This window comes from Rana temporaria, chromosome 1, assembly GCF_905171775.1.
Source record: "Rana temporaria chromosome 1, aRanTem1.1, whole genome shotgun sequence".
Classification (NCBI taxonomy): Eukaryota; Metazoa; Chordata; class Amphibia; order Anura; family Ranidae; genus Rana; species Rana temporaria.
In genome coordinates this window covers 254,618,202-254,644,212 of record NC_053489.1, presented here as the reverse complement: position 1 = coordinate 254,644,212, position 26,011 = coordinate 254,618,202, and the positions used below count along the sequence as shown (strand labels likewise).

Here is a 26,011-nt window from a genome sequence, read left to right as displayed (position 1 = left end):
CAAATGATGGTCCGAACGAACGGCGCATTCGCGCGCATGCTCAGAATCACGTCGAACATACTCCCTAAGATACGACGGCTCAATACCTACGACGTGAACGTAACCTACGCCCAGCCCCATTCACGTACAACTTACGTAAACAACGTAAAATACGACGGCTGTTCCGTCGTCCATACCTTGCGTAAACTGCGTATACTACTGCGACGGGCGCAAGTATGTTCGTGAATCAGCGTATCTCGGTCATTTGCATATTCGACGCGTAAATCAATGGAAGCGCCCCTTGCGGCCAGCGTAAATATGCGCCCAGGCTCCGACGACGTAGGAAACTTACGTCGGTCGGATGAAGCCAAATTTCAGGCATATCTTGTATAAAGAATCAGGCGCATAGATACGACGGCGCATCCCTGCACTTACGCGGCGCATCAGTAGATAAGATATACGTCGGCGTAAGTGCTTTAAGAATCCGGGCCAACATATTCATTCCCAAGGCCAGTTATAAAGCAGACATAACTTCTTTATTTTTTATTTTAGATAAAGTAACGGAGGGTTTTAAACTGTGTCTTTTTTATCATCTGTGTTCCATTGGGGAGATTTCCCTTCACTGCCTCTATAACTGGAAAAGAGAAAAAATCCCTCCAGTGAGGGAATCCCTGATTGCCCCCCAGGGTCAACAGAACTGGCAGTTCTACTTCACGCAAATTATCTTATTACTTAATTATTGCATTTCGATTTTTTCCTTATGGCAGGGGACCTGGGCAATAGCCCCCTTTGGCCCCCCTTATAAATCTGCACTGTATATATATATATATATATATATATATATATATATATGTATGAGTGTGTATGTTTATACAAAAAAGAAAGATTTATCCTGATATATAAAAACGAGTTTGTAGCTCAGAGAAGAAACTTTGATGTGGAGCAGCAGGGGTACAGGCTGGGTTATAAAGGATATTACTTCTGTTTCAGCACATACTGTAAATGAAAAAAAAAAATAGCAATTATAGCTTAACACGGGCTATTGTGGAGCTGTAAGCAGCAGTGGTCAGGTTCATAGAAATTTCAACCTTTCTGCCAGAGCAGCTGTGTCCCCTTCCTCTTAGTGTGCACTAACAGCTGCACCCCCAGTCACATCTGGACAGTTGGCAGGAAAGGTACCCAGCACAGGGCTAGTGCGGGGGACAGGGAGCATCATGTGGTGTGTGGAGGGGAATCCCTTTGACGTCACTGCCTGATTTCCATATATATCATCAGCAGAGGGAGGGTCTCCCCAGCCCATGGTGTGTGTCTAGTGGGGAATATTTAAAGGGATGGGGAGGGACAGAGCAGATGGAGGCGAGCATCTGTCACAGAGAAGACCCAGGCAGAAGACAGGGCTTTAGTGTCAGAGCCAGGGGGAGAACATTGAGCAATACAGGTAGGTGGCACAGATATATTATAGAAGCATATGTAGTGAGACAGTGCCAGTTGGTGTTTGCAGGGTTTGCTGTGTAATCCCTGAGTTAATCTGATTTTACAAATCACCGTAGACTAAGACCAAGTCTACACATTCTTTGCATACAGAGTTTTGCATCAACCTAAACCTGTTCAATATAGAACACTGAAAATATTGCATGCAATAGTGTACAAAAGACACTTTAAAGTTAAAGGATGCTCATTGGGGAAGTAAGGGGTTAATGGCTGCCAGTCGTTCTAGGCGATGTGATTATTCAGTACATCCCTGGGAAAGAGATGTATGTGACAAAAGCGTAAATTGGAGCAATTTTTTTTTTTCCCAGGCATCATGGCTGATCAGCATTGTTGGGTTTTGTGACATAGAAATAGTTTGCAACTCTAATAGCAGGGATTAGTGCCAGACTATTGTAAAGACTGGCACGATGATCTATACAATATCACCATTAGAAATGATAGATCCTCACAGCTGGAAATGTATTAAACACTGTAATCGCTTGGATGTCTAGCATGGAAGGGAGTAGCTGCCTAATCGGCTATAATGTGCTCAGGCAGCGAAGTAGTTAATGATGGCAATTATTATTGCACGAAGACTGTGCCTTTCATCAATGCTTTTATCATAGGAGATGGAAATGTGCATGTCAATAAGCCTAGCAATGGTATGCAGAGCGCTCCCAGGATAAGGATAGTTTTAGTAAATGCTGGTGGCAAAGAATCAATTATCCACCAGTTTGCAGATTCCTTAGAGGAAACTGATCCTCTGATTCTACTAACCGATGCTCCCAAAGGAGCTAAGGCTGATGCAGAGCCTAAGGTCCAACGTACACATTACATTCTTGCAATACACTTATTATACAATCAAATAAAAATCTACCAATAGTATTGAATATGAGGATCTAACCAATCAATACAATTAGACAGGCATCTACACCACATAGTTGTTGGTTGATCCAAAGAAAACTGTACAATCAGATTGCAACATATGTGGTGAGTTTAAGGTTCAACTCTTGCTAACTTTTAGACACCATGTAGTCAATGACAATGAGTTGCACATATCACCTTCATTCTATCGAAAGGAACAAATTTGACTAAATTGCTGAGTGGCACGACTGACAGTGCTGCTGCTGCAGAGATGTCACATGCACAGAACACGTTGCTTTGGCAGGTGCCCACCCTTAGCATAATTGGATATTGAAAAGAGACCATTCATGTGTGGATGGACCATGATCACCTTAGAAGTATGATACCTGCTAAATGTTGTTGGTGTAAGGAACAATGCACATAACGTACAATTTTTTTTTATTTATATATATATATATATATATATTCAATTTTAAAATAATGTGTCATTATTATTACAGATTGCGCAGTCTGCGCAGCACTTTACAAGAGAGATGGTAGAGTTACAACATAATTCAAGATATCAAGATAGGAGGGCTAAGAGGGCCCTGGTGGTGACAGCTTAGAATCTAATAGGGAGGGCGTATAATATTAAATTTAGGTTTATACATTGCACATTATTATACTCACAAATAATCCAGAGAACAGTCAATAAAATTTGATTGATAAGTATTTAAGATCTCATTCCCTGAAATAAAAAATAAAAAATGATATTCTTCAACAGCAATTGTAATAACAAAAAAAAATTAAGATCAAAGAATCAAACAACCGCTTTGGTTGTTAAAAGTACCTGTATCTCTAATAAAATGGTCTCATAACACATTATAATTGACTGTTTAATGGATGCCCAGCATTAAAAACAGCAGTTTTTATGCAACTGTACCCTTATATTGCATTTTCGAAAATACAAAAATGATGCTTTCCTCAAAATAGATACCCACTACATTTATAGGATTTGAGTATGTAATCTCTGTTTGTCCTGGATACTGATTGGAGATCATCCTGGATTAAAAGGAGGCAGAAGTGTGATTATATAATTCTATGGTATTACAGTAATAGTGAGGAATAGTTAGTCTGTAGATAACATTATTAGCAGAGTGCATAATATTCCTTATCAGGGTATTTCTTCTTTACAAGCTTTGAACTGCTAAAAGTAGAGCTCACGATAATGGCATTTTTTAAGGTCAATGTGCATAACATATCTTTTTGACATACTAACTTAATAGTTTCCCACTGACTGCTTTTTCAAAGATAATGACACATCTCACTGGTGGGAAAGTAAAAATATATGGGCACCTTATATCTACAAAATGTATATATTTTAGCAGGGCTTTTTTTCAGGGGGAACTTGGGGGAACTCAGTTCCACCACCTCTGGCTCAGACCCTTTGGTGTCTGCTCACCACAATCACTTGTAAACACAGAAGTCTGGTTTCTGTGTTTACAAGTGTCAGCTCTGCACTCTGTGTGTAACCCCCCTGAACTCTGCATTCTGTATGTAATGCAATCCAGTATTTAATGCCCCTTTAAGACCCTTCTACTGTTTTTGAAATCTGAACGGGGTCGTGGTTGAGTTCCTGCACCTATTTTCTGAGAAAAAGAGCTCTGTATTTTAGTGAAAAAATGTGTATTTTGATAACTGTATGCAATTAATACATGTATATTATTATGTATTATATTTACATATTCTGTCTCCTTTATATTTCACATTTCTTTATATTGTTTGTAACCTTTACATGCAGACCAAACCGTTCAGCAAAAGTGACAGGGGCTGGGGACTAACTATGCCCTGGCAAAGATGCTTCCTGCAGTGACCTTTTATTTCCAAATGAATTTTTTTTTTAAACACTATTGCTGCAACTGTTCAACACCCCAGAAGTGTATAGTTTGTGCCAACCCCCGTTAGCTCTTGCTGAACAGCTTGGCATGGATATCAGTGTGTAGAAAAATAAGGCATGGGAAATAAGCAAGGGATTCCTATACTCAACGCTGCCGTGAGAAAAACATTTCCAAGCCTGTGTTTCAGGTGACAACAAAATATTGTTGCAGTGGTGATGCAAAACATCCACATCTTTAGAAAATTTGGAATGGGTAGCAGGATTTTCTTTTAACACAGTGGGTTTTCGTTATGTAAAACTCCAAATGAGAGCAGATTGTTGTCAATACCAAGAGATGCTGATAGATTCTTAGCTGTCACCCTAGGGTTGTTACTCATTTGAAGATGCTTTTGTATTGATCTTTGCTAGATGTCAGCTTCCAGTGTGAGTGACAGTGGTGCTAAATATCTTCCGTTGTAATTGATCTAGAGATTAAGACCCAAATTTTATGATTTTTTTTTCTTCTAACCTTTCCCAGCTTCAGCAACTCTTCTCGGATCAGTCTATATCACACTTCAACTGAATTCTGTTGTGAAAAGTAGGTACACAAAAATGTGTTTTCTTGTGTAGTTTCTATAGAGGTAATACGGCCACCCAGGTGTACTTCAGTTAATGAAAGAAGAGCTTCAATGACCCAAGGATCCGGAGAGACAAATGACACAGAGACTTATGTGCTGTTCATTAGATCTCTAAAATGTATTCTCACAGAGTGACTTATATACAGAAGAAAGATAGGAGGGGCTGTATATTAATGCGTATGTCTGTAAATATTATACAAAGTCAGTATTTTCTTATCAAGATTTAAACCAGCTGAATTTAGTTTTAACAATGGCTAAAAGATGACTTTGCTTATACAATCAGGCTGTTCCATGAATTTAACCACAATGACTTAGCATTAGCAGGGTGTGACTCTATGCAAAACTGTTAGCTAAGCTAATTATGTCAAAACACAAATAGAAAAGTTAATTTCTACTTAAAATGTCCATGATATTTTTAAAGGGTAACTCCACTTTTGTTGGAAAAAGCAAATTAAAAGAATTTATCATATACAATTCCTAAAGTAGTCATGCTGTCAGTTAATGTTAATAAAAATTACCTTTCCTTTTCAATTTATATATATTTTTTTTTTGTAAAATTCAATGTAATATAGCAACCTCGGGAACTTCCCCAACAATGTCATTTCCTGCTTCTCCTGATTTCCCAAAGGATAAGTCAGATTTGCGGCACCCCCTGCAAAAGAAATGTAAGTTTTAGTAACATACTCCCCAAGGGTTAATCAATTCTACTGAAAGTGTTTACAGTTACATAGTTAGTCTGGCTGAAAAAAAGACACAAGTCCATCTAGTTCAACCTATAAAAGGGGGGGGGGGGATATATGACACGATCCCATATACACAATCCTATACCCACAGTTGATCCAGAGGAAGGCAAAAAAAAAAACAGCAAAGCACGATCTAATTTGCTCCAGCAGGGGAACAAAATCATTCCTGATCCCCCAAGAGGAAATTGGATATTCTCTGGATCAACTTTACCTATAAAGGTTAGTATCCAGTTATATTATGAACATTTTAGGAAAGAGTCCAGTTCTTTTTAAAGATTGACAAATTGGATTGTGAAAAAAACATTTCACACATACTGTACAATCCTATATTGTGTACCAGGCCTCACATTCCCCATAACTATAATTGATCTTAAGGTTTAGTGGAGTTTATGACATTAAACTATTTTAATTTTGGCAGGCTAGAATGTTTTTTTTAAGCATGGATTTGCTAATTTTGTTATACTACTAATGGTTTGTTTTGTTGATTCGATTACAGCCCCTACCATGACACTAAACAAAATAGAGAAGCTGGGTGGTCTACGGCAACATCGAGGAAGTCTTCCAATTTCTGTAGACTCACACCGGCGTGGCAGTATGCCCCTGCCCTACAAACACCAGCTGAGACGTGCACAAGCTGTTGATGAGCTTGACTGGCCGAGTGTCCATTCAGGGTCATCTGACTCTGTAAGGTCCTCAGACAGTAATCCAGAGCCCGGAGCCTACAAAGTCATGTTGGTTGGTGACACTGGAGTAGGAAAGACAACCCTTGCTGGGATATTTGGAGGCCTAAAAGATACTTTCCCACACGAAGCTGAACATCCAGGTGATTTCTGGGAAAATTTTATTGGGGTGTGGGTTAAATGTATGTTCTTGACCTGATATGATTGTGAACAGATCTTCTTGTCATTTCCAGAGGATACATATGAGATAGATCTGATGGTAGATGGAGAAAAGACAACATTAATTGTATATGATATCTGGGAACAGGTAAGAATTTTTGCCAAGATCCAATATTCTTCCTTAAAATGTTGCAGTCTAATTTAAGAAAAGTAGTGCTGGTTGTAAACTTACTATATCAAAATCACAATGTTCTTTTTTAGTCATAGTGGTCTTTATCTTCCCAGGTAGGTCCCCACACTTGGATGCAAGAAAGCTGTCTAGAAATGGGGGATGCCTTCCTTCTAATCTTTTCAGTGACAGACAGAAGTAGCTTTCAGCATCTACCTGGTCTTCTTCTGAAACTGCGCTCTGCTCGTCCACACCGCCACATTCCAGTCATTCTTGTTGGCAATAAGGGAGATCTAGCTCGCTCCAGAGAGGTCAGCATGGAAGGTATTGACAAACAGAGTCTAAGTGATACTAAACAGAAAAGTGATAATTGCCATAATTCATTCACATAAATCATGTATATCATGGCACTGTATTTCGTTTTTTTGTTAAATCCTCCAAGTACCTTATTTCTGCAGCACTATTATGTGGTCACATGATCTTTCCCGTTTCTTTGGATTCTGAAGGGAAAGATCCTTGTGGGGGGCTTCTACTCTGCTGATAAATGCTCTCTACAGTGTGACTTTGTGTCTGGCCAGCCATGGTCGGTGCTGTGCCAGTCGCATCACAAATATATATATTTTTTTCAGAAGAGCAATTTAAATTAGATTATAAATGTAAAATAGCTGATTTATAGCTCCCAAAAAAATCTTTATTGAACATCAAATGTGTATTGTTTGTGCATTAATATGGTGTAGACGGAGTCGGAGATGATTGCCACTAGCTTTCATTTTGTTCAGACGGCATCTGCATCCAAGGCTCTTTTTTTCTTTAGAGGTATTAGCAATTACATTAAATATATTTAATACTGATCTATATAAAAACTAAGCTTTTTTTGTGAGTTTCTTACTGAATGTAATTAATCAGCATTCTATATTCCACACCAATAGTGTTTATCAATAGAAGGACATGGAGGAGGAGAGAGGGAGGGGAGTGTCATTTATTACCGTGTATACGCCCACATGTGTGACTCTGTAGTTATGTGGGCTGCACAGATATGAAAAAGGAGGAAATGAGGGAACTGAACCTGAGCATATTCAGTAGAGGACACCAGCTAAACCTGCAGTGGGGACACAGGGAATATGGGAGGGACAGCTAAAGGCAGGATCAACCAGGTATTTTTCACTCTACACAAAACGAATGCTTTAGTGGCCTTGTGAGTATGAACATAGCATGAAAAGCATGTAATGAGAGTTTTTCATAGTATGGATTTATTGACACTTAGGCCTCGTACACACGGACAAGAATCTCGCCAGGAAAAAAACGTAGTTTTTCCCGACGAGATTCTTGGCAATAATCTCTTGCCGCCCGAGTGTAAACACAGACCTTTCAAAAGAACCGCGGTTCTCTTGAAAGGCCAGAACGCGGTGACATCATCGTGTACGACGAGCATGCCCTCGTCACATTCGATTCCGTCGCCGCCATCTTGCTTCACCCTACCTATGCCGTGGAAGCTACCGCGCATGCGTCAAAGTAATTTTTGAGCATGCGCGGGATTCCACGGCGACAGGTAAGTATACACACTCTCGGGTTTCTCGTCGGGAAACAGGCCGACAAGAATCTCAACGAGAAAATAGAGAGCATGTTAGCTATTTTTCTCGTCGAGATTCTGGACAGATTTCCAGACGAGAAACCTGAAAGCCTCGTACACACGCTCAGTTTACTCGGCAAGAACCAGCAAGAAAACTGCTGTCAGAGCTTTCTTGCTGAGAAAACCGAGCGTGTGTACGAGGCTTTAAACATAAATACCCGTTAGCCTAGGAAAGAACATGTGGGTACAATAAGGGAGTTTTAAAAAATATCAGTATGGTTCCTGGTGGTTCTAAATACATTATATAGTAGTGCTCCAACACTCCCTAGTAAACAAAAAATTCCCAGGGCCGTGCAGCATCAGTACCAGCTCCCAGAGTATGGCTGAGATTAGTGATCTGGCAGTTCAGTTTCACAGTCACATAAGAAACCAAAACAGTACATTTGGTTCATCTGGCTGCAAAGACAATGGGCACCCCTAATTAATGCAAAACTAGCCTTACCATCAGAATGTAAAGATCCTCTGTATTTGCTAAAATAAAATACATGTAACGATGACTATCTGATACCTTTAACATCAACAAGTTTGGATGATAGCAGGGCCATTTACTGGTAAGAAAATATGATAGCAACCTCCAACATTAACAGATAAAGAAAAAAAAACAGATTAAAAAAAGATCAGAGCTATTTTGTATAAAAAGTGTACAGAACATGCATGAATTGAATGTTTTTATTTGTACATTAGGGGGGAAAGTGGACCTTGTTGATGTTAAACAGCTTGTGAAGTTTAGAATGCCAATTACTTAAAGCGGGGGTTCACCCTATAAACCCAAAAAAAAAAAAAATGTTTTCTTCTACCATAAAATCAGGCATTGTAGTGCGAGCTACAGTATGCCTGTCCCGATTTTTTTATCCCCGTACTCACCGTGTACTCGTACATCGAAGATACCGACTCCCCTCGGGGAATGGGCGTGCCTATGGAGACGGAGGATGATTGACGGCCGGCTCTGGCGCGTCACGCTTCTCCGGAAATAGCCGAAATAGGCTTGGCTCTTCACGGCGCCTGCGCATAGCCTGTGCGCAGGCGCCGTGAAGAGCCGAGACCTACTCCGGCTGTCTTCGGGGAGAGTGACGTGCCAGGGCCGGCCTTCAATCATCCTCCCTCTCCATAGGCATGCCCATTCCCCGCGGGAGCCGAAATCTATAATGTACGATTACACTGTGAGTACGGGGGTAAAAAAATCGGGACAGGCATACTGTAGCTCGCGCTACTATGCCTGTCTCGATGGTAAAATCGTGTCACTGAGGGTGAACCACCGCTTTAAAGGGTATGTTTGGGCAAAATAAAAGTTATTATATACATTAGAGCTGCACGATTCTGGGCAAAATGAGAATCACAATTTTTTTGAATAGAATAAAGATCACGATTCTCCCAAGATTCTCGCGGCGTAACATCTTTCACATTATACAAAAAAAATTGGGCTAACGTTAACTTTTATTTTTTATTTTTTTACTCATTAAAGTGTATTTTTTTTCCAAAAAATTGCATTTGAAAGACTGCTGTGCAAATACAGTGCAACATAAAATATTGCAACAACCACTATTTTATTCTCTAGGGTCTCTGCTAAATATAAATATATATATATATAGGGCCAGATTCCCAGCGGACTTACGACGGCGTATCTCCACATACGCCGTCGTAAGTCCGAATGTGAGCCGTCATATCTATGCGCCTGATTCTTAGAATCAGTTACGCATAGATTTGGCCAAGATACGAGCGGCGTAAGTCTCCTACGCCGTCATATCTTGGGTGCAATATTTACGCTGGCCGCAAGGGGCGCTTCCGTAGATTTACGTGTCGAATATGTAAATTAGGTAGATACGCCGATTCACGAACGTACTTGCGGCCGCTACGCCATTTACGTAAGGCTTACGTCCGGCGTAAAGTTAACCCTGCTATATGAGGCGTAGGTAATGCAAAGTATGGATGTATCTTTTTACGTAGTTTACGGAAGTCGTACGTGAATGGGGCTGTGCGTAGGTTATGTTCACGTCACAGGCACTGGGCCTATCTTATGGAGTAAATTTGACGTGATACTGAGCATGCGCGCACATGCGCCGTTCATTAGGCGCGTCATTTACGTGGGGTCACGATTCATTTACATACAACACGCCCCCTACCAGCCTATTTTGAATTAGGTGGGCTTAGGCCCGGCCAATTTACGCTACGCAGCCGCAACTTGCGGAGCAAGTGCTTTGTGAATAGTTGCAGAGACGTAGCGTAAATAGGATACGCTCGCACAAAGTTACGCGCTCGTACGTGAATCTGGCCCTTAATGTTTGGGGGTTCTAAGTAATTTTCTAGCAAAAAATAATGATTTTAACTTGAAACCAACAAATGTCATAAAAAGGTTTATACCCGGATTCACATAGCACTTACGCCAACGTATCTCGAGATATGCCGCGTAAGTGTAAATGTGCGCCGTCGTATCTATGCGCTGTACCCATAGACCTAGATACGCCTGAAAATAGGCTTCCTCCAACCGACGTAACTTTCCTACGCCGGCGTATCTTGGGAGCATATTTACGCTGGCCGCCTCATTGCAAATATGCGAATGAGTGAGATACGCCGATTCACGAACGTACTTGCGCCCGGCGCATTAATATACGTGGTTTACGTAAGTCATACGTCCGGCGTAATGTTAAGCCTCATAAAGCAGGTGTAAGTCATGTTAAGGTATGGACCAGGGAACAGCCGTCGTATTTTACGTCGTTTACGTAGTAGTACGTGAATAGGGCTGGGCGTAGGTTACGTTCACGTCGTAGGCATTGAGCCGTCGTATCTTAGGGAGTATATTCAACGTGATTCTGAGCATGCGCACTGGGATACGTCCACGGGACGGCGCATGCGCCATTCGTTCGGCCCATCATTTGCATGGGGTCACGCTTCATTTAAATGTATCACCCCCACTTCCACCTACTTTGAATTAGGCTGGCTTACGCCTACGAAATTACGTTACGCCGGCGCAACGTTGGGAGCAAGTGCTTTGTGAATACTGTGCTTGCCTCTCTGTGTTACGTCGGCGTAGCGCATATGAGATGCGCTACGCCGGCAGAAAGATGCACCGATGTATGTGAATCCCGGCCTATGTGTTTAAGTGGGTAAACTTCCCTCATTTACACACAGAAGTCTATTCCTTTTGATCTAGAGCAGGGCTCAAAATTTCAAGTCCTAAGCTACTACCCAGGTCTCAAGGGTTACTCGCCACCAGTTGCCCCGCCCAACCCCTACCATGCCCCACCCCTAATCCCACCCCTAAACACGCCCTCATAAATTATCTCATGAAATGACACTTAAATGTTTTATTCAGCTTTAAGTTATATAAATAAATATTAACAATTATCTGTGTCCCCGATGCAGCTATGTGTCTGCCAGTGCAGCCCTGTGTCCGCCAGTGAAGCCCTGTGTCCGCCAGTGCAGCCTTGTGTCCGCCAGTGCAGCCCTGTGTCCGCCAGTGCAGCCCTGTGTCCCCAATGCAGCCCTGTGCACGCCATTGCAGCCATGTGTCCCCATTGCAGCCCCGTGTCCCCAATGCAGCGCTGTGTCCCCAATGCAGCTCTGTGTCCCCAATGCAGCTCTGTGTCCCCAATGCAGCACTGTGTCCTCCATGAAGCACCGTGTCCTCCATGAAGCACCGTGTCCCCCATGAAGCTCTGTGTCCCCAATGAAGCTCTGTGTACTATGTAGGGGAAGAGAGAGGAGAGGAGAGCCGCTGCTGTCTGGTTTATCAGCGCACAGGGAACATAACAGCTTTCATTTCAATAGCTGTGTGTTCCCTGCCGCTCACCGTCATATACAGACTCTCCCCCTTGTCCGGGTACTTTGATAGACAGATCACCCGTCCATTCCTGGGATGGGTAATCTGTCTATCAAAGTGCACGGACAAGGGGGAGGGTCTGTAAGTGAAGGTGAGAACACACAGCTAATGAAAGGAAAGCTGTTATGTTCCCCGTGCGCTGATAAACCAGACAGCAGCAGCGGCGGCAGCTCTCCTTTTCTCTCCCTTCCCCTACAAACTCAGGCTGCTGGCGGTGCTCGCCCCCCCCCCCCCCCCTGTCTCATCCCCAGGCAGCCCACACTCGCCAGCCCTTAAAATCCACTTGCAAAATGCGAGCAGGCGAGTGGATTTTTTGAAGGCTGATCTAGAGGACAAATCGTTACAATGTTTATACTTAGTTCCCCTACTGAAGAATTTTGTGATACTTGGCAGACTGCCCCGTTTTTTTTTTTGTTTGTTTTAGACGGCTGTCGACTTCAGCAGAGCAGAGAATTCTTAGCATAGAAAGAATCGGGAAATACTTTGTCAAGTTCGCAAGGGGGAAAGAAATTGCAATAACGATTAATCGTGCAGCTCTAGTGTACATTAAATGTATAGTACATGCACGTTTCCCATGTTTTATCCCTCTACAAATGCTTGTTGATCTGCAAGAAGTCAAGTAGCTTCTACATTTCTGTAGAGAGATGATAATACTGACTTATTTGTAAGCTTGCAAGGGAATTTTTCCTTAGCTTTGTGAATGTGGTGAATGTGGTGAAAGTTCAGTTTAGAAAGAATCATTATGCAAGGAAAAAAATATATTATTTTTGTTTGCACATGACTGGATGATGAAAGTCAGCATAGCTTCACCTCATTCACTAAGTGAACAGCCTAGTTGCCTTTAGTAAATCAACCTATGTGTAAGAAAAGGGCTTGTGAGCGATCTAGTTCTAGGGGTGTGCCTATGCCATTAAGAACTTAGTTCAAAGCAGCTGCCCCAGCAAGAAATTTTGAAGCCTGGCGATGATGTCATAGGTTATTCTAAAAGCTGTTTCTCGGTACAAAAACAAGGTTAAATATAAAAAAAGTGGGGCATCTTCTAGATCAGGGGTATCAAACTCAATTTTAACACGGGCCATATCAACATTATGGTTTTTAGAGTGTGCCTCCCACACTCTAAAGTAATGATAGTATGTTAATTGGTTCCTACATATCCTACATACCCCTGATATATATGTTCAAATTGGGTCTTTATGCCAGTTCCAATCCCAAGCAATTGGGAAGGGTTGAGGAAAGATATTGTGATCTACCCTGCAGGTCACAATAAGCAAATTCTATGGAAAAAATGCTTTCAAGCGTAATGCCGCGTACACACGATCATTTCTCGGGTTGTAAAAAAATTATGTTTTTTTTTATGTCATTAAAAACGATCGTGTGTGGGTTTTAGAGCATTTTTCCGGTTCTGAAAAACGGGCAAATTTTTTTTCTAACATGCTCTATTTTTTCACAGCGTTTTAAACGTTGTCGTTTTTCGGGTTGTAAAAAATGGTTGTGTGTGGGCCTTAATGACGTGCAAAATCCGCACATGCTCAGAAGCAAGTTATGAGATGGGAGCGCTCGTTCTGGTAAAACTACCGTTCGTAATGGAGTAAACACATTCATCACACTGTAACAGACAGAAAAGCGTGAATCGTATTTTACTAACACGAAATCAGCTAAAGCAGCCCAAAGGGTGGCGCAATCCGAATGGAACTTCCCCTTTATAGTGCCGTCGTACGTCACCGCACTTTGCTAGAGAATTTTTGTTTTCACGATCGTGTGTAGGCAAGGCCGTTTTAATGATGAAGTTGAAAAAAACTTCGTTTTTTCTAGAGCCTGAAAAACGTTGTTTTTTACAACCCGAAAAATGATCGTGTGTACGCGGCAATACAGTCATAGTGCTCGGAAGTTGGTCAATAGAATCACCAAGAGTCAAAAATGACTGAAATTATATATACATATATAGTATATACATATGATGTTTCAGGTTCTACATGTAACATAACATAGTTCTTGGGGATAGCAAGGTCACTGAACATCACGGAACAAAGCCAATATAGCAGCCTATCAATGACAATATAAAGATTTACCATGATATTACATTGACATGGATGGGTTTAGTCCTTCACACAGTGTAGACACAACGACAGGATAAAAGCCCAACTGGTGGTTACACTTGACAGAGAGGGCACTGGGTGTAGCTACAGTGGGGAAAATTATTATTTGATCCCCTGAAGATTTTATAAGTTTACCCACAAAGAAATGAAGGGTCTATGGGCCATATTCTCAAACAAGTTACGTAGGCGTATCAACAGATACGCCTACGTAAGTCCGTTTCCTATGTTTAAGTGTATTCTCAAACTGAGATACACTTAAACATGCCTAAGATACGTCAGCCTGCGCCGTTGTATCTTAGGCTGCAATATTTACGCTGACCGCTAGGTGGCGGTCAGCGTAGAATATGCAAATGACTAGTCACGCCGATTCTCGAACGTACGCTTGCCCGCCGTAGTGTTTTAACGTCGTTTCCGTAAGCGATACGCGGCGTAAAGATAAAGATGCCCCCTAGGTGGCGTACTCAATGTTAAGTATGGCCGTCGATCCCGCATCGAAATTTCAAAATTGAACGTCGTTTACGTAAGTCGTCCGTGAATGGCGCTGGACGCCATTTACGTTACAGTCTAAACAAATGACGTCCGTGAGACGTCATTTAGCGCAATGCAAGTCGGGTAATTTACCCGACGGAGCATGTGCATTACGATCGGCGCGGGAGCGCGCCTAATTTAAATGATCCACGCCCCCTGCCTGGATCATTTGAATTAGGATGGCTTACGCGGGTGGACTTTACGCGATGTCGCCGCAAGTTCACAGGTAAGTGGTTTGGGAATCCGGCACTTGCCACTTAAACTTGCGGCGGCGTAACGTAAAGTACATACGTTCCGCCGCCTGAAATGTATGAGAATATGGCCCTATATTTTTATCAGAGGTGTATTTTAAATAGAGACATAATATCAACCAAAAATCCTGAAAAAACACATACAACAAATGTTATAAATTATGTTGTAGTTCAGTGAGTAAAATAAGTATTTGATCCCCAAGAAAAACATGACTTAGTACTTGGTGGAGAAACCCTTGTTGGCAAGCACAGAGGTAAGACATTTCTTTTAGTTGGTGATCAGGTTTGCACAAATCTCAGGAGGGATTTTGGTCCACTCTTCTTTACAGATCTTCTCTAAATCCTTAGGGTTTCTTGGCTGTCTCTTGACAACTCGAAGTTTTAGCTCCCTCCATACATGTTCTATAGGATTAAGGTCTGGAGACTCACTAGGCCACTCCATGATCAATATGCTTCTTCTTGAGCCACTCCTTTTGTTGCCTTGGCGGTATGTTTTGGGTCATTGTCATTCTGGAAGACCCATCCATGACCCATCTTAAGTGTTCTAGCTGAGGGAAGAAGGTTCTCATCAAAGATTTTACAATACATGGCCCCATCCATTGGCCCCTTAATGCGGAAAAGTCAGCCTGTACCTTTAGCAGAAAAACAGCTCCAAAGCATAATGTTTCCACCTCCGTGCTTGACTTTAGGGATGGTGTTCTTAGGGTCATAGTCAGCATTTTACTTCCTCCAAACACGGCGAGTCGAGTTAATGCCAAAGAGCTCAATTTTGGTCTCATCTGACCACAGCACTTTCTCCCAATCCTTCTCTGAATCATTTAAATGTTCATTGGCATGACTGTTCATGTGCCTTCTTGAGGATGGGGACTCGCCGTGTTTGGAGGAAGAAAAATGCTGACTATGAGCCTAAGAACAATGGCCCAGATTCACAAAGGAGATACGACGGAGTATCTCAGATACTCCGTCGTATCTCTCAGAGTATCTATGCGACTGATTCATAGAACCAGTTACGCATAGATATCCCTAAGATCCGACAGGTGTAATTGTTTTACACTGTCGGATCTTAGGCCGCTGGGGGGAGTTTGCGTCGTAAACCAGCGTCGGGTATGCAAATTAGGAGTTACGGCGATCCACGTTTTTTTGCGTTCGCTACGTCGCCGCTAGTCTAGTTTCCCGTCGCAAAGTTAGTCGTCGTTTTTGGTGCCCTAACTTTAGTCAGCAAACGTATTGCTGTCTAAAGTATGGCCGTCGTTCCCACGTCGAAATTTAAAATTGCACGTCGTTTGCGTAACACGTCCGGGAATACGGAAGTACGCTACGCGCGTCGCCGTTCGAAAAAATTACGTCACTTCGCGCAAAGCACGGTGGGAGTAACGAAACGGAGCATGCGCAGTAGGTCCTGCGCGTGAGCGCGCCTAATTTAAATGTTACCCGCCCATTCGATTTGGACCGCCTTGCGCCGGACGTATTTACGATACACCGCCGCAAGTTTCCAGGTAAGTGCTTTGTGGATCGGGCACTAAAACTGAAAACTTGCGGCGGTGTAACGTAAACGGCTTACGTTACACCGGCCCTAATGTACCTGAATCTGGCCCATTATCCTTACAGTCAAGCATGGAGGTGGAAACATTATGATTTGGGGCGGTTTCTCTGCTAAAGGTACAGACCAACTTTGCTGCAACCTTCTTCCCTCAGCCAGAACACTGAAGATGGGTCATGGATGGGTCTTTCAGCATGACATTGACCCAAAACATACTGCCAAGGCAACAAAGGAGTAACTCAAGAAGAAGCACATTAAGGTCATGGAGTGGCCTAGCCAGTCTCCAGACCTTGATCCAATAGAAAATTTATGGAGCGAGCTGAAACTTCGAGTTACCAAGCGACAGCCAAGAAACCTTAAGGATTTAGAGAAGATCTGTAAAGATCTGTGCACCAAAATCCCTCCTAAGATGTGTGCAAACCTGGTCTTTAACTACAAGAAACGTCTTACCTCTGTGGTTGCCTGCAAGGGTTTCTCCACCAAGTACTAAGTCATCTTTTGCTTGGGGATCAAATACTTATTTTACTCACTGAACTGCATCTCAATTTATAACATTTGTAACATGTGTATTTCTGGATTTTTGGTTGATATTCCGTCTCTATCATTTAAAATACACCTATGATAAACATCATAGACCCTTCATTTCTTTGTAAGTGGGTAAACTTACAAAATCTGCAGGGGACCAAATAATAATTTTCAAATAAGGATTTTTTTTTCACAGAAAGTTCAAATAAGGATTTTAATGAGTTTGACAAGGGTCAAATTGTAATGGCAAGAGGACTGGGTCAGAGCAACTCCCAAACTGCAGCTCTTTTAGGATGTTCCCAGTCTACATTGGTCAGGACCTATCAAAAGTGGTCCAAGGAAGGAAAACCATTGAACCAGTGACAGGGTCATGGCCGACCACGTGGAGAGCGAAAACTGGCCCGTCTAGTCCAATCCAACAAAGGAGCTACTGTAGCTCAAATTGCTGAAAAAGTGAATGCTGGATCCGATAGAAAGGCGTCAGAATACACAGTACATCGCAGTTTGTTGTGTATGGGACTGCATATTTCATTATAGACCAGTCAGGGTGCCTATGCTGACCCGTGTACACAGCCAAAAGCACCTACAATGGGAACGTGAGCATCAGAACTGGACTACAGAGCAATGGAATTAGGTGGCCTGGTCTAATGAATCATGTTTTCTTCAAGAAATTGCACCAGGATACTGCATAAGAGGAGGCAGTGTGATGCTTTGGGCAATGTTCTGCTAGGAAACCTTGGTCTAGTCATTCATGTAGATGCTACTTTGACACACACCACCTACCAAAACACTGTTGCTAATCAAGCACACCACTTTAAGAAAACAATATTCTGTGATGGTAGTGTCCTCTTTCAACAGGAGAATGTGCCCTGCCACACTACAAAAATGGTTCAAGAATAGTTTGAGGGACACAAAATGAGTATAAGTTGTTGACCTGGCCTCCTGATTCTGCAGATCTCATTATAATCAAGTATCTGTGGGATGTGCTGAAGGATCTAATACTGACATCATGGTGCCATATACCACAGCATACCTTCAGAGGTCTTGTGGTATATATGCCTCGATGGGTAATGGCTTTTTCGGCGACAAAAGGGGGACCAACTCAATATAAAGTGGGTGGTCAACGAGTTACAGTATCTCACAAAAGTGAGTACACCCCTCACATTTTTGTAAATATTTTAATATATCTTTTCATGTGACAAAACTGAAGAAATTACACTTTGCTACAATGTAAACTAGTGGGTGTACAGCTTGTATAACAGTGTACATTTGCTGTCCACTCAATAACTCAACACACAGCCATTCATGTCTAAACCGCTGGCAACAAAAGTGAGTACACCCCTAAGTGAAAATGTCAAAATTGGGCCCACAGTGTCAATATTTTCTGTGGCCACCATTATTTTTCAGCACTGGCCTCTTGGCCATGGAGTTCATCAGAGCTTCACAGGTTGCCACCGGAGTCCTCTTCCACTCCTCCATGACGACATTACAGAGATAGTTGATGTTAGAGACCTTGCGCTCCTCCACCTTCCATTTGAAAATGCCCCACAGATGCTCAATAGAGTTTAGGTCTGGAGACATGCTTAGCCAGTCCATCACCTTTACCCTCGGCTTCTTTAGCAAGGCAGTGGTCATCTTGGAGGTGCGTTTGGGGTCGTTATCATGTTGGAATACTGCCCTGTGGCCCAGTCTCCGAAGGGAGGGGATCATGCCTTGGTATGTCCGATCAGCCCCTAACCTCTATCGCGGAAAACAAATTTATTCAGGGAAGCCTATCCCACACCCACCTAACAACTGTCCCTGAGACACTTCCATCAAATCATTCTCTGCAGCTATTACCTTTTGTACCACCACCCCCTCCCTTTAGAATGTAAGCTCTACGAGCAGAGCCCTCCTGTACCTTCTGTAGTGAACTGTACTGTAATTGTGCTTTCCCCCCCTCTACATTGTAAAGCGCTGCGTAAACTGTTGGCGCTATATAAATCGTGTATAATAATAATAATAATCATGCTTTGCTGCAGTATGTCACAGTACATGTTGGCATTCGTGGTTCCCTCAATGAGCTGTAGCTCCCCAGTGCTGGTGTCTTGTAGATATGGTTCCCCTATCGAGATGGTTCCGTGCCTGACTGCACAGCTGCAGACAAAGCCCAAGGAAATCTCCGAACCTCGGGCGGCATCCAGGCTCATTCCTTAATATCCCCGTGGATTGGAGGATGTTAAAAAAAAGAGCCAGGAGGCCGAGCGAGTGCAGCGAGCTGTCCGAGCGAAGCGAGGACATGAGGCCGACCGGCCACTTACCTCAAATTCCACGTCGCCCTGGAGGTTCGGTGATTTCCGCCAGCAAGGATTGTGCCTGCACAGTCAAGACAGGAACCATCTCGATGGGAGGAACCATATCGTCAAATCACCGGCAGCACTCATACAGTCCCAGACCATGACACTCCCACCACCATGCTTGACTTTGTACACACTTGTCTTTGTACTCCTCACCTGGTTGCCACCACACACGCTTGACACCATCTGAACCAAATACGTTTATCTTGGTCTCATCAGACCACAGAACATGGTTCCGGTAATCCATGTTTGCTGCTTGCTTGTCTTCAGCAAACTGTTTGGGGGCTTTTATTGTGCATCATTTTTAGAAGAGGCTTCATTCTGAGACGACAGCCATGCAGACCAATTTGATGCAGTGTGCAGCATATGGTCTGAGCACTGACAGGCTTACCCCCTACCTCTTCAACCTCTGCAGCAATGCTGGCAGCACTCATACGTCTATTTCCCAAAAACATCCTCTGGATATGACGCTGAGCACGTGCACTCAACTTCTTTGATCGACCATGGCAAGGCCTGTTCTGAGTGGAACTCCTCCTGTTAAACCGCTGTATGGTCTTGGCCACCGTGCTGCAGCTCAGTTTCAGGGTCTTGGCAATATTCTTATAGCCTAGGCCATCTTTATGTAGAACAGTCTTTTTTTCAGATCCTCAGAGAGTTCTTGAGGTGCCATGTTGAACTTCCAGTGGCAAGTATGAGAGAGTGAGAGAGCAGAGAGAGAGCACATGACACTGGGGAGGGAAAATGGCTAATTGGGCCCAACTTGGACATTGATAGCTAGCTGTAGGTATGTTGTGTTATTTTGAGGGGACAGCAAATTTACACTGTTATACAAGCTGTACCCTCACTACTTTACATTGTAGCAAAGTGTTATTTCTTCAGTGTTGTCACATGAAAAGATACTCGCTTTTGTGATATACTGTATGTCTGATCAGTGTATATTGTTGCGTACCAGTCCTTGGATTTGTTGGCTGCATTAATTTTATTTATTTTTTATTTTTTGCTTTATTTTTAGCTGGTGATTCTGCCATTAACACACTTCCTGTCCTAGAATGACAGTTCTCACTCATTGTTCTATGGTGGACTGGAGGTGGAGTATTGTCACCGTAAGAGAGAAAGTCTATTAGGACTGAATAACACCTACCCCTCTACCCCTATCCTCTCTATAATATAGCAGGATGGTGTCTTGTAGATTTTTGTCAGGACCATTGGGATTTTTTTTTTTCAGTTATAAAAAATAATCCACAATACACTGTCAATGGTATTTGCCTTTAACAGACCAAATGGGAGAAAACAAGAGAAGTTTATTTTTGGGGTTTACCTATGCGTTTAATTTACAACAGAGGATGGCTTTACGAAAGGAAGCTTTTTAATGACTCAGAGGTAGTAAGTATAGATCCTTTTTTTAAAATAAATTACTATGTTTCAGTACTGTACTAAAAAATTGTTAAAGCATATTGTGTTGTTTCTTTTTAATCTGGCATATATTAAATATGAATATTTAATACTTATCACATACTAGCCCCATGGTAGAGAGCTCCAAGCTAGAGTACAGCTAACTATAGCCTATTTTATTTATCCTAGCAGAGATAGAACATCTGTCTCAGTCAATTTTACACAACAATCATGAAAGTATTGCACGTTCAGCATGCTTTGTAAACTGAGTGCCATGGATACACTCTGTGTTGATAAAATGCTATAAAACACCAGTTTATATATTTGTAAACTTGAGTTCAAGTTTACACTTCACTATAATGAATGGAAACTTTTATCAAATCAGATTCTAGTTTACCAGTAAATTGTACTTTAAGTGGTTGTAAAACCACTTTGTAAAGTACAAAAAATCCCCTCTGTTAGATAACGTTCTATGCTCCAGTGTATATTCTTTGTAAAAAAATATGCCAATTTCTACCTTATTTTGTAGCGTCGATTGGCGCTCACGTGACTGCTCGCTGCTCCCTCTCCCAATCTGACAGCTATAGCAGGAGGGGCTGAAAACCCCCCACTAACGTCAGTTGGGAGAAGGAGAGGAGAGGAGGGGAGAAGCGGGCGGTCACGTTAACGCCGAACGGTGCTATGAAAAAGGTATGCAGTGGCTTATTTTTTTTTAAAACATATGACACAGATACGATAGCAGCAGGATGGGAGGGGTGGGCGCTGTCATTAGCTGACAGGCAGGTAAGAGGAGGAAGAGAGAACAGAGGAGAGCTGCGGATGACAGAGGCGCGTAAACTGACCACAGTGACACGGCTCAGCAGCCATGATAAACCGTGGTCAGTTTAGAGGGGGGAGAGCCGAACCAGGCAGGGTCAGCCAGATATTTCAGGTGATACAGGGGGCCAAATCACACAGCACAAGCACTGTGCTGTATAACATGCTTTAAAGGAACAGGATCCATAAAAATAAAAAATAAACTGTTACAAACACTTTAACTAGTATGATACGGTGTATTCCAAGTATAATACAAATTGCTTGCATTGTAGTAGGCGATTAAAAACAATGACAGCATGTTCACACAATATTTTATTAATATCTAAGTTTGTTTGACAAGAGTAATGAACTTACATTACTTACAATAACTAATAAGCCTGAATTGTTGAGGAAGAAATAGCCCAAGTAGAGGTGTTCTCATTTATCTTTGCATCAGACTCACAAGCAGGTCAAAATCAATTAACTTTCAGGTATTTCTAAATTAATTTGACTTCTAATTTGCTGGCCTTTTGTGTTACTTCTTGGTTTGCTTGAGTTACTTTTGCAAGAAAAGCAATTCCGATGCATGGGCATCCGCTGAAATTTTTCCAGAGGGGGGCGCTTCGGCAGCGGCGATACACAGTCGCATTTTACCCTTTCTTTGACCGCCAGCGGGGGTTAAAAGCGCCCCCCCCCACGTTAAAATGTAAAAACACCCCACTGTGCCCCCTGCATCTTTCAATATCTCTTTGTCACTACTGTGTACCCCCTCTCCACAACTGCACCTCTGGACCCCTTTACATTACACAGCACCCCACAGCTCTGGACCCCTTTACATTACACAGCATCCCATAGCTCTGGCCCCCTTTACATTACACAGCACCCTGCATCACTGGCCCCCTTTACATTACACAGCACCCTTCACCTCTGGACCCCTTTACATTACACAGCACCCCCCCCTTTCCCTTGACTGAAACACTACACTATATTGACAGTATATTTATTTCAGGTCTAAAAGAGGAACCTTTTGGAATGAGGGACAAATGGATTTGATTCCAGAAGAGGGACAGGCACTCTAAATAAGGGACAACTAGAGGGGAGGGTAGCGATGCAGTCACCGCTTAAATCGGCCCCAGGGCCAGTTCGGCCCTGCTCCTGGCTCTCCCTGGCGATTCCAGGGGGGGCAAACGACCCCCCTTGCCCTATGGAGTGGACGCCCATGTTCCGGTGTAAACAATGGCTTATGAGAACCTCTGCAGCATTCACCTGTCATGTTTAAGGGCCCATTCATATGCCTGCACACTAAACAGCAGCGGTTTAGTATGCAGGCAGCTGTCCGCTCCAGGCAGCAGCGAGTCAGCGGTGGGGGGAGGTGTGATGCGCATTTCAGCACATTACACGGTTCATTTTTTTTTCATGCCAACTTTATTTGAAATGCACATAGTGACACTTTGTTAATGTCACCGCACAGCAGCACAGTGCACTAATCTAAGTAATCAACTATTGCAAAAACAAAGCTTAGTTTAAAAATGCTCTTGTATTTTCTCCTCTCTTTAACCGCTTGTCGACTTGCCCTATAGTAAAACTGCTATTGGGTGGCAGCTGTGCGCCGGATCACGTACAGTATATATACGTGATTGGGGACTTCCGCCAGCACAGACGCGTACGCGGCACCAGCGGGCTGCTTCTGCTATAATAGTTCACAGCAAAAGCCGATCTGCAGGTGCCGGGTGTTCGATGTCCTCCGGCACCCACCAATCGTCGGCAATACACAGGGAATTGGGATATGCCTTATGTATGTACATATATGTACATATGCCATATGTAAACAAGGCATATCTCAGTTCTGACAGTGGGGGAAGAATAGATTCTATGCTCCTGCAAACAGATACAAATCCATTACTTCCCCTAGTAAAAGCAGCACACAGTTAGCACACAAACACTGGCTAGGCACACAGTTAACCCCTTGATCGGCCTAGATGTTAACCCCTTCCTAGCCAGTGTGATAAGTACCGCGCATACAGTATTTTTAGCACTGGTTCCAGACAAAGTGTCAAAAGTGTCAGTTAGTGTCAATGTCCGCCACAATATCGCAGTCCCGCAATAAGTCGCTGATCGCTGCCATTACGAGTATAAAAAAAAATTCCATAAAATATCCCATAGTTTGTAGATGCTATAATGTTCTTGTAAACCAATCAATATACAATTATTGGTATTTCTTTACCAAAAACATGTAGCAGAATACATATTGGCCTAAATTTATGAAGAAATTAAAAAAATTATTTTTTAAAAAATTGTCGGTCTTTTTTGTTTATAGCGCAAACAAATATGGTGATCAAATACCAACAAAAGAAAGTTCTAATTGTGGAAAAAAAAAGGACATCAATTTTTTTGGGGTACATTGACGCACGACAGCGCAATTTTCAGTTAAAGTATCGCAGTTCTGTATCGCAAAAAATGGTCTGATCATGAAGGGGGGTAAATCTTCCAGAGGTCAAGTGGTTAAAGAGAAAGTAGCCGTTAGATGCTGGCATACATAATAAATGGGCTTGCACAATATAGGTAACAATATAAATATATATGTAACAATTTTGGTGCAAATGAAATGAGCACAGCTGTGTTCTCGGCTTGACTACAGCTGGAATAGATTTAAATATTTCCAGAGCTGAAGAGTATAGTCTTTCGATGAGGTTCTTATATGAATATCTTACGCCTGCTTACAGAAATAAAAAAAAGGCATATTCAGACGAATTGGGCTCCTATTTAATCTGTCACCATGGACATTAGAGAGTCAGCTCATATTGTGCCATACTCCAACTTTGTTTGATGCCGTTGTGTACACTGTATTCTCTTTTTTTCTTTCAGAGGGACGCTCCCTGGCAGGCATGCTAAGCTGTAAGTACACAGAGACATCTGCTGCCCTTCACCATAACACACAGGAGTTGCTTGAGGGGGTTGTCAGACAGATTCGCCTTCGAAAAGATGACGTACAACACAATCCCCAGCCAGCCACCCTCCTACCACCAGGTCGCAGAGAGAGTCTGACCAAAAGAGCAAGGCGTGTTTTGCAGGGGATTATGGGAAAACATAAAGGTTTCTTCAAGCAGAGGTCGAAATCATGCCATGACCTTTCTGTCCTGTGACTAGTGAACTATCTTGTCCATGTGCCATAAGGAACTCGGACTGGCCACATGAACTTGTGCCTGCCACAGAAGTCGCAAAACTTTTGACTATCTTATATGGAACCATATGAACAGAACATGGTCCGCATTAAAATGATATTTCTATGAACCCCAATCTGAGACAAAATAACAGCAACACTATAAGAAAACTTATAGATGAAGCACACTACCTGGTATAACCCTATTGAAAAATGATGTATAAAATCTCCAAAGGCTCTTAGGCTCGATTCACACCTATGCATGTTGCTTATGAGCGTTTTTGCAATGCTTTTTGCGGTGCTTGCTGCATTTTTTTACTTTTTATCGAGATTTGCGTTTTGCGTTTTTTTTTTTTTTAGCCAGTAATTTTTATTTTTTTACATTTCCTTTAACAACCAGCTATGAACAGGTTTTTAAAAAAAAACGCAAAACGTGAATCGCGGCAAAATTTGTTTTGGATGCAGGTCCATTGAATTCTATTGCATGCAAAACGCTGCTTTTTGCTGAAAAAAAAAGTCCCTGACCCTTTCCAAAAATGCAGAGGCACAAAAAAGCATTGATGTGAACATGTTCCATAGAAACCAATGTTAAAAAAATTCCTTGCATTACTGCAAAATGCAAAAAAAAAAGCATTAGTGTGAATGGAGCCTTTTACTGTATGTTTACCAAGACTGTAACAATATGTCCACAAGAATACAAGTAAAGAATACTTGTGTTCCAAAGGAGGGCTTAAAGTGGTTGTAAACTCTTCACTATACCTAGTGACGTGACTATAGGTGATACACAGAGGTAAAACAAATCCTCCTAGTTGTACCTGTTTAGCTGCATTCATTTGTCCTTAACATCCTTGTAAAACTCAGAGAGGAAAATGATTTTTCATAGCAGGGGGCAGAGAGCTGCAGCTGCAGGTACAAGAGCTCTGAGAGCTGATTGGATGAAAAGGGGACACGCCCCTTCACACAGCACACAGGAACAGAGTTGAGACTGTTAATCTGCATAGCCACTTCCATATTGCGCAAATTCCAGCACTCCTCTCCTACTGTAAAAATCATAATATTTTTGCTAGAAAATTACTCAAAATACCCTCAAACATTATATATATATTTTTAGCAGAGACCCTACGGATTAAAATGGCGGCCATTGGAACTTTTTACGTCTCGTGGTATTTGCGCAGCAATTTTTTGGGAAAAAAAAACACTTTCATGAATAAAGAAAAAAAAAAACATTAAAGTTAGCCCAATTGTTTTGTATAATGTGGAAGATGATGGTACGCTGAGTAAAAAGATACCTCACATGTCATGTTTAAAATTGCGCACACTCGCGATATGGCGCCAAACTTAGGTATTTAAAGATCTCAATAGGCGACGCTTAGTTTTTTTTACA

At 42.3% G+C, this 26,011-nt stretch overlaps 1 protein-coding gene across 2 annotated transcripts; it reads left to right on the top strand.

Annotated features, from left to right (window-relative positions):
- Nucleotides 1-1,282: 1,282 nt before the first annotated feature.
- Nucleotides 1,283-24,923, top strand: REM2 (RRAD and GEM like GTPase 2). 2 transcript variants are annotated; one of them, XM_040354299.1, is made up of 7 exons: nt 1,283-1,417; nt 4,707-4,766; nt 5,379-5,471; nt 6,046-6,372; nt 6,463-6,536; nt 6,674-6,881; nt 24,333-24,923. In XM_040354299.1, the coding sequence occupies exons 1-7, from the start codon at nt 1,330-1,332 to the stop codon at nt 24,608-24,610; spliced, it is 1,128 nt and encodes a 375-aa protein (XP_040210233.1). In that variant the 5' UTR covers nt 1,283-1,329; the 3' UTR covers nt 24,611-24,923. The 2 variants fall into 2 exon arrangements, with proteins under 2 accessions (XP_040210233.1, XP_040210230.1); XM_040354296.1 differs by lacking the exon at nt 5,379-5,471 and having other exon boundaries at nt 1,288-1,417.
- Nucleotides 24,924-26,011: the final 1,088 nt, after the last annotated feature.